The 9,872-nt window shown below is 41.8% G+C and overlaps 2 protein-coding genes across 2 annotated transcripts; both read left to right on the top strand.

Moving 5' to 3' along the window:
• The first annotated feature begins 292 nt into the window (after window positions 1-292).
• Window positions 293-1,996, top strand: LOC117302682 (beta-1,3-galactosyltransferase 1-like). Its single transcript, XM_033786675.1, has one exon. It carries the CDS (start codon window positions 409-411, stop codon window positions 1,567-1,569), a length of 1,161 nt encoding a protein of 386 aa, XP_033642566.1. The 5' UTR covers window positions 293-408; the 3' UTR covers window positions 1,570-1,996.
• Window positions 1,997-3,546: 1,550 nt separating this feature from the next.
• On the top strand, window positions 3,547-9,401 carry LOC117307089 (fibrinogen-like protein 1). Its single transcript, XM_033791745.1, has 5 exons — window positions 3,547-4,628; window positions 5,373-5,559; window positions 6,816-6,934; window positions 7,362-7,617; window positions 8,468-9,401. The coding sequence occupies exons 1-5, from the start codon at window positions 4,293-4,295 to the stop codon at window positions 8,716-8,718; spliced, it is 1,149 nt and encodes a 382-aa protein (XP_033647636.1). The 5' UTR covers window positions 3,547-4,292; the 3' UTR covers window positions 8,719-9,401.
• Window positions 9,402-9,872: the final 471 nt, after the last annotated feature.

Genomic DNA, 9,872 nt, shown 5'->3' with positions numbered 1-9,872 from the left:
GTCATGTACGTAATCAAACCTGCGTTTGACATACTTGGAGAACACACGCTTTATAACGGATGCCATATCATTTTGACAATAACGTCGGTCATAGTCCGTTGCAGCAGTGTCAACAATTATCACGAGGTCAGTCCACCAAATATATAATAAAAAAATTGACACCGTTAAAGATTGATATAAATGTATGTGCAGAGTGGATGCTGCGTGTTTTTTTTTTCACATAACAAAGGTTACTGCTGCGCACTGATGAGCAATACAGGAAGGGTTCATTATGTGATCGGAATGGCGTGCATGACGTGTAACAGTGGAAGTTGTACAGACGAATGTGAAGGAAAGCAGAGTTTATGGCCAAGACTGTCGCATCATTATACTTTGTATATTATCTCTTTCAGAGTATAGGAATTTGCGATGCAGCCTGATAAACTCGTGCACGTGTTTTACAAAATTGTGCTTGCCTATGCCTGCTGTATGTTCCTGCTGGTGTATTTTACCGTTATCTCGCCAAGGCACCATGTTGGTGAATCAACCATTCTACTACACGACAGACTATCGGATAGGGAAGATACTCCTGTGAATGAATCAGCTCTTCACGATGGATCAATATGGTTAGCGGGTAATGACACCGGCATTCCTTTATACAGTGATAGAGTCATCAACCCACACCTGTTTAATTTCACGATTGCCAATGAGGATGCGTGTTTCAAAAACACTGAGAATGGGCAGATATTCCTCGTTATTCTCGTCAAATGTCGACCGAATGAGACTTATGATCGACAACAAATTATGCGAACATGGGGAGGCGTTACAGAGGTGCTCGGTCGACGGACACTAACGATGTTTCTGATTGGTCAGACAGATGACCCGGTGATTAAGCAACGTATTCAAATCGAAGATGATACCCATCATTATTTCATTCAAGAGGATTTTCTAGACGCCTACCAGAACATGACCTACAAGAACATCATGGGATTGAGATGGGTGACGTTGTTTTGTCCCCAGGCTGAATACGTAATGAGCATCGATTCGGATATGGTCCTGAACATAGTTCACCTTGTGCGCCGACTTGTAAAGAAGTCTAGGGTGAACTTTGCAGAGGGACATCTACGCACAGACCCTCTGCCCCACAGACATAAGTCATCCAAGTGGTACACGCCCCTGAAGATGTATCCCGAACCCACGTACGCGCCATTTTTAAACGGTGCGTGTTACGTCATGTCTGGGGATGTCGCTATGGCAATGTACTGGAAGTCAGGCCATGTGCGTTTTCTACAATGGGACGATGTCTTCATTGGATTAGTCATGAGGAAGGTTGGAGTCGAACCCCAGTTGTCGCATCAATATGAACAATTTGCACCGGTACGATCCGCGTTAAGACACGGCATTGCAACTGGTTCAGGACATAACTGGAATGGCGTGAATGAAGATACTATTGCAATTTGGGATGCTGTGGTGGGCAAAGTATTACAAAACGGCGACGATACCAGTATTGTACTGCTATATTGGATATACTTTGGGTGTATTGTTGGTGTTATGGTCATGCTTTTAAGTTTTTATTTGTACTATTCTTGAAATGCCTTGAAATCGGACCAGTAGGCTTAATGGTAATTGAACATCTGCATGAACAGTCTTGTTTGGCGACGTTCATTTTGTTTACTTTGCCGATACCGCAACACACATATCTGTCCGCAACAACATAAACCACTGGACTTAAAGGGGTCCGTATGACGTATATTTTGCAATATGGAAATAAATGCTGAGATAAATTTAATTCAACTCAATGGGAAATGTGTGTTTCCTGGGGGGGAAGTTCAATAATCACAACATCATGGTGCATCTAAATGGCCGCGTGTAACATAAGGCAAACTACATGTAACCAGGTCCAGGCAATCTCCGGGAAGAAAAACCATTCACATTTCATTGTTAACATATTTTTGCTTGTTGTCGTATAGACGATGTGACCTCACACGTCACTCGAAAACCATAACATGATTCGCGCGCATACCGCCGGGCAAAACCTTTGGGTTTTGACGAAACATGACGTATACAGTGTTTTTTTCAACAGAGGGCGGTTTGAATGTAAACATATGTCACATTGTCCGTAGGGAGTTGTTCAAAAATTACTCACTGTGCTACATACCAAAGTGAACATGTATCATGTACTGTAGTTGGTTGTCTCCGAGTTGCCTGTAAAAGTTGCCTCGTGTGACAAGGGCCTTATGACTACATTCCAGCAGGTGTTTCAAGGGCTCAACTAGTATGATGGCTTGCTACCACTCAGCCTGTAACGATTCAAATCAGCTCAACACCATATAAGTTATCACTAATAATATTAGTCATACATTAATTTGCTCCGTTTCACTCTCAAGCGAGTTGGTTCAGTGGGCGGGACGCTGCCATTTTGTGGCGTTGGTCCCAGGTTCTAATCCAGGACTGTAATTATTATTATTATTATTATTATTAGGTTGGGATTTTTCTTTTCAACCAAACTGAATGGTGAAGGATAGTGCGTGTCTTTCAAGACATGCCAGTATGACTAGTACTCAATAGATCGAATGTCAAACTTCAAACAAGTTACCAACTTCACTACAACTGCTACATTGCTGATGGAGGGAAATACTCAAGCCCAGTTCATATTCCCTGCGAATGCGAATGCGATACGAATTTTGATGTCACGAAATGGGCAACCCCTGCGAAACACTCGCTGCGAAAACATCCCTGTGACGTCAACATTCGTATTGCATTCGCATTAAAATGAAGTATGAACCCGGCGTATGCGTGCAGTGGTACGATGTCTTTTAGTCGGTACGGTACCTTTTCGGTCGGTACGGTTCCTTTCTAATGCGTCGGGTGAATGACCTCGCACACGCATGCACAGACGTACTCTGTAGGCCAAGCACTGATGATGTCAGGGTCAATAATACAATCAATACAAAACGAAAGACTTTTTCAATAATTAAATATTCTCATCGAAAATGCATTGGTGTTATTCAAGATGTATGATATAATTGAACTTATGTGAACTGTGCTGGGTCAAAGTATTTCGGTCGATGCTTGCGGCAATACTTCTGCTCACGGTGTACTAGTTGTAGACTTGTTTCAAGGCGGATCTCATGCTAATCAAATAAGATATTCATTTTAGTGCAGGCTGTGGATTTAGACGAACAAGGACTCCACGAAAGTTCAACTTGGGTCAAGTTTAACTAAAAAGTTATATTGTCACTTATTTAACCCTTGCACTGACGTCACACACGGCCATTACTGCCGCTCTCACCAAGTGGGAGCCAACTCGTTATGAGACATGTCAATATTGCACATCGCACTAACACTCTGGGTTGGAAAAGCGACGGAACATTGAGCATGTTTGTTATAATGGGGCTGATCGTTACGTGACGCATACGCGTTGTGCGTCTGCATTGTGGTGGTGGTAGCCATGGTACGTTAGGGGATTACTGTTTCAGTCTGGTGGTGATCGGTGCGGGTGGTGGCAGTGGGAGTGGGTGGGGCAGGGCAGTTCTGCAGTGGTGGTGGTGATCATTAATGCTGCTGTTGAAAGACGGACCAATTCATGTTTGCTTATTTACGGTACACAGTTAATGGTTTGGAGTGGAGTTCAAAGCAGGTCCTTCCTTGGTGACGCATTTAATTGATTTTAAAATGAAAAAGTAATGCATGCGGGTTAAAAATAATACCTGCGTTGAATTAATACACTATTTATAAGATGTGTTCAAGAAGTGTGAAAATTAGCAAGAAGGTTTTCCTAAATTAGTTTTGATGTGAACTGACGATGCCAATTTCTTTTTCTTCAATCAATAAAGTTATTTCGCTTCGTCGGTTCATATCTGCAAACATCGCGTAATTAAAATTCGGTATTTTTAATTATTTCGTTCAAATCAATTGACTGTATTCAACTTATTCAACACTCGAACAGAGCAGTTGGTTATTATGGATTGTCTCAACTCAATCCATTTCTCTTGCGCGACCGTCAAACAATGCAGACGGTTATAAGATCGTAAAACTCGTCTGGTTCTGTGAAGAAATAATGATATTGATTGTTTATGAATAGACCGCTGTTCTTAGACTTGGGTTGTAGAGCAAAATTTTTTTGCCGGCTTAAGATCATGCTAACTCTACAAGTCACCAAACTGTGCTCATGTCACGAGCACAGCTCAACACCTCCGTTCGGAAAATAATCTCACATTTGCAGAAGCTGTCTGGTGGTGTGAGCGCTAAGAAGACGTAACACTATTGAATGCGTTGGGGAGGACTAATTCCAGAGGAGTTGCAGTTCTAAAATGTACGCCCAAATAGTCTTTGTTTTCACGGTGTGCCTTGGGTTGTTTGCACCGACTTCATGTCAGCTGTCCGAATGGGGCTATAGGGGGCAATCGGTGAACTGCGTTAAAAATCATTTCCTCACAAACCATGTAGTGCAAGTGGCTTACGGGATATCCCGTTTGAAATGCGTAGCGAGATGCTTTACTGTTCCGAGTTGCCAGTCGGTCAACTACGCAACTGGACTAAAGGAATGTCATCTGAATGCTGTGCAGAGAGCAAAAGCTACAGCAGGGGAGTACCGGGGTAATGCGGAGTTTGAGTATTGTGGACCAGACACAAACGATGAATGGCAGGTGAGTCAATTTTGTTCTTATGTTGTATCAAACAACGAGGGTGGCTAGAGTCTAGGTACTGCGGCTCCAGACTCGGCCCAGACTTACTTGGCTCCGCGGTTGTTTTGACATTTAACAGGGAGGTTTAGCTGCACGTTCGGCGTGAGTGAACGTGAACGTCAGAACATTGTGTCGTTAAAATCTCACGTTTTTAGCTCACGTGAAGTTACCATTTTTTAAAGTCAGGTACGTACGTGCAGACACCATACGAGCATGCAATGTCACCTATAAAAGGCACACTTTTCTGAAGTTCACGTTTTTGCTCGCGTAACGTGCAGCTAAACCTCCCTAAAAAAAATTTAGCGCGTACTTTGCGTACGTGCTCAGGGCTTCAGACGAGAGGACGGAGCCTGAAGCCGAATCCAAAACCTAAGCCGTGGTTTCGAAAAGGGTCTATGTTTGTCTTCAAACCAAACACATCGCTTGGTGTTTAGTCTACCCCTGTGTGGGAAGATGGGCGTGGCTCGGTTCCTAGGCCGAGCAATCAAAATTAAGGACGTTGAATTTATTCATTCCTTCTTTTTTTATAATAAATTGAAATCAATTGTCAACAATCAGTTACATACACGACATTTTATACCTCAAGAATTGTTTTTCCAGAAGTAATTTCTGTTTTATCTTTGAGTGTGTTTTTCTAACATGTTAATGTTAAAATACAATTACATCAGTGGACATTAAAACAAAACCTTTATCAACCATTTTCAGAAAACCACCAAACATCTTGTCTCATCACCGGACCCAAAGGCAACCTCGCTCCCAACAACGACAGAGGTATCACCAACAACAGTACCACCAGAGACGAGAACCTCGCCGATGCCATCCACGCAAGACACCACCGTCATCACGACGAGTAAAACAACAACTGAAGCTCCAACCACGACAGAATTAATTGGTACCATTTCATTTGTAATTATTTTAATTAAGGGAATCAATGTGTGGTGAAGAGGTTTTCAACTCGTGGTTTAAACCCAACGAGACCTGGTTCTTAAAATAATTTTACCGAGATAATTTTACCAACACTTTTTACTGGTCATAAACAAAGGTTTATACACACCCACGTGACGCGCTTTCCATCAATAGGAATAGAGAAACTGTCTGAGGTATTATTTTATGAATACATGTTTTTTGTTTACACTTAGCGATCATCATAAGGGAGGGTCAATTATGTGCGTATTTTGTGCGTAAAACATTTGAAAGGTCGCTATAAGCTCTCAAATACTGTGTCCCTCCTTTGTATTGTAAAAAAAACTGTCCTGGTGTGTCATGGGTTAAAGACACTGGACACTATTGGTAATTGTCAAAGACCAGCCTTCTCACTTGATGTATCTCAACAAAACGCATAAAATAACAAACCTGTGAAAATTTGAGCTCAATCGGTCGTCAAAGTTGCAAGATAATGATGAAAGAAAAAACACCCTTGTCACACGAAGTTGTGTGCTTTTAGATGCTTGATTTCGAGACCTAAAAATTATAAATCTGAGGTCTCGAAATCAAATTCGTGGAAGTATACTTCTTTCTCGACAACTACTCCACTTCAGAGGGTCACAATGTTTTATACTACCAACCTATTCCCATTACTCGTTATACCCAGTAAGGTTTTATGCCAATAATTATGTTCAGTAATTACCAATAGTGCCAACTGCCTTTAAAGCCATTGGACCCTTTCGGTTCAGAAAAAAAAAAGTTCACAGATTTACAAATAACTTACAGAGATTACAGAAGGCATATGGTGAAAGACTTCTCCGGAAATATTATTCCATGAAATGCTTTACTTTTTGAGAAAACAGCAAAACAATATAAATTCTCGTTAACGAGAATTATGGATTTATTTTAAACCCATGTCATGACACGGCGAAACGCGCGGAAACAAGGGTGTGTTTTTCCGTTGTTTTCTCCCGACTCCGATGACCGATTGAGCCTAAATTTTTACAGGTTTATTATTTGATATAGAAGTTGTGGTACACAAAGTGTGGGCCTTGGACAACACTGTTTACCGAAAGGGTCCAATGGCTTTAAAGAGTAACTCCAATTAATTTGATTACATAAATCATACATTTTATTCTAAACTGAGACACCTGGATGATGGAGACCATTCATGAATACATAAAACCTTGTTGATGCTGACTATTCAACCTCCTTCTCTTGCAGCTTCTGATTGTGATGCACTGGCTAAACATGGACGGCAGAGCGGTGCTCATGTGATATACACAACCGGAGATGTTGCTATGAAAGTCTATTGTGATATCGATGAAGACGGGGGATGGATCGTAAGTATGTCAGAGTAAACTTTTGGGAAAAGTTTTTTCCAAGAAATATTCGTTCAAGGTCTTGAAGTTGCAAAAGCTTGTGACCATATCAGGCCTGTACGGCGAAACAACGGAGGGGCCGGGAGCGCGGCCGGGGGACCGGGAGGGAGGCTAGGGGCGAAAACATGGTACAACTGCCATTTTTTCCTCTGGGGGATGGCTGACCAAAGACCGCAGTCAAATCGTTTTTTATTTTGCGATTTTGTTTGCCGATCACATCTTTGAGGGATGCACAAGAGGGCAAGTGTTTGGAGGCCGCCCTGTACCTGTAGGCTACCCCTCCCCCTTTCTTCCACTCACACAATGACACATTTTGGCAGCAACTAACTTTTTCGAATTTTATGTAATTTCTTTCTTTTGTCTGTTCATTTTCTGTTCTGTGTCAAAGGTAATTCAACGTCGTGAGGACGGCTCCGTTGACTTTAATCAGGACTGGAACAGTTACAAAAACGGCTTCGGTGACTTCGAATCTGAATTTTGGTTGGGGAATGCAAATATCAAGACACTGACGTCATCAGGCACCTGGCGCCTGCGCATTGATCTCTTAGATTGGGAGGGTGAGAGTGCATGGGCCGAGTACGACTCGTTTTATCTCTCAGGGAGAAGTTACACATTGACTGTAGGCAGCTACAGTGGAAATGCAAGTAAGTGTTAAAAGAAGTTCAAATCTGTGCGGGGGTTTTCAGGGGGGTCTCAATAACGTTTTACTGTTTGCTTACAACTGGGGTAGGTACGGGGTGGCATGGCTAGACTGGTCTCCTGTCCTTAAAGGGAAGGTACACCATTGGTAAACTGTCTCACTTGGTGTATTTCAACGTATGCATAAGATAACAAAACTGTGAAAATTCGAGCTCAATTTGTCATCGGAGTTGGGGGAAAATGATGAAAGAAAAAACACCTCTGTTTGAAGAATGTGTGTGTTTTCAGTAGGAATAAAATACTTCTAGCTGGAAGTCTTTTAATATTTTAGTGAGAAATTACCTCTTTTTCTAAAACTATACATTAGAGGGAGTCGTTTCCCACAGTACGTTATACTATCAACAGCTCTGCAATGCTCGTTCCAAAGTCAGTTTATAAGTTCATATTTGTTTTGAGTAATTACCAAACGTGTACCTTCCCTCTAAACGAGGACAGATATTGTACACACATGTGCGTCGGATTTAACTGCGAATCCCCATGTGGAATGGCCACATGTAGAATGAAGCGAGGTCAATGGACGTGGGCTCAACGGCAAACGGCAAATTTAATTTCATAAGAAGCGGCTTTATCGTGTAGCCCAGAACACCCATTAAATTTATCAAGTAATATGCTAGCTGTCAGTATTTTCTAGAGGGACATACTAACCCTTTTGCATCAATTTTATCCAAACCCCGTTTTATTGGCAACATTCGAGTGACCATTATGATTCGTGTTGGGCGAGTGCGTACAATGATGCCACCAAAAAGTTACAGTTAATTTTGCTAAAAATGTTTATAAATTATTTTTTGCTTGCAGGCGATTCCCTTTCTTACCACTCTGGAAGTGACTTTTCAACAGTCGACCGGGACAACGATGGTGGCGCCAGACTATCTTGTGCATCGTCTTATATGTCGGGCTGGTGGTTCAACTACTGTCTCAAGTCGAACCTGAATGGGGTGTACTACCAGACTAATCCGGTGGAATTTAATCTGGGGTTACAATGGGACGGCTGGAAAGACGACTACTACTCCATCAAATCATCTGTCATGAAGATTCGCAAAGTTTAAAATAATACCATTGACATTGTGCGCAAAAATCAATTATTAATATTTAGAGAGTGAAAGGGATACCGCAAACTATATTTTCTGTAGTTTTGTAGCCAAGCGATATTTACTCTTGATTCACGACGTCAGATGGTTTATTTGAACCCATTCTTTTGAACGCGTTGCTTTCAAGATATAAGCTGGTAGTGTCGGTAGTTTTCACCTTGCCGTTTTGTAATTGCGCCCTCTATAGGCTGTGTAACGAAGAACCCAGTGCACTTATCAAACAGACAGAATGGAAGGGATTCACGAGAGCAAAAAGTTAGACATGTAAACTTACTATTATAAAAGTATAAGTTTGGAAAGGTTTTGTTTCTAACCGAATGTTGAATTGCGCACGATAGGAACGTGCCAAATCTTGAGAACGATCGCCTTCTTCAAGAGTGTAGCGAACAATGTGCTAGCCGAGTTTGAATCAGAGTGGTTGTTGCAAGGTGGTTTGTTTATACACCTTCAAATGTGTGTATCCCCTTGTGGGAGTTTGCCGAGTTCCCTTGATGGGAAATCATCTAAACAAACAAACAAACAAACTTGGTACCTGTAACAAAAGATAACCGACTAGGGTCCACGGTTCGGGGAAGGTCCACAGTTGAAAGTTAGTGTATAAGTTTGGTAATTGTCAAAGACCAGTCTTCTCACTTGGTGTATCCCAACATAGGCATAAAAATAACAAGCCTGTGAAAATTTGAGCTAAATTGGTCATCGAGGTTGCGAGAAAATGTTGGACGAATTTGTGTGCGTTCAGATAGGAATTAAATACTTCTAGCTAGAAGTCTTTTATTCTTTTAGTGAGAAGTAACATCTTTCTCAAAAACTATGTTACTTCAGAGGGAGCTGTTTCTCACAATGTTTTGTACTACCAACATCTCTCCAATGCTCAATACCAAGTCAGTTTTTAAGTTAATATTATTTGTTTTGAGTAATTACCAAACGTGTACCTTCCCTTTGTGTATAAACAAAAAGAGGGGCAATATTATGAGGTCCACGGTTGCAGGCTTATACAAGCTTGTAGGGGTGGGAGGGGGGGGGGGGGTGTCCGGGAGTGTGTCCGGGATGTAATGAAGGTGCAGTGCTGCGTTAGGGACTGGACGACGGGAAGAAAAGATGAAACTTTCACG

The sequence above is a fragment of the Asterias rubens genome, chromosome 2 (genome assembly GCF_902459465.1).
Source record: "Asterias rubens chromosome 2, eAstRub1.3, whole genome shotgun sequence".
In the NCBI taxonomy this organism is placed as follows: domain Eukaryota; kingdom Metazoa; phylum Echinodermata; class Asteroidea; order Forcipulatida; family Asteriidae; genus Asterias; species Asterias rubens.
Note: the sequence above shows the minus strand (reverse complement) of the source record. Positions and strands in the feature narration are given on the sequence as shown.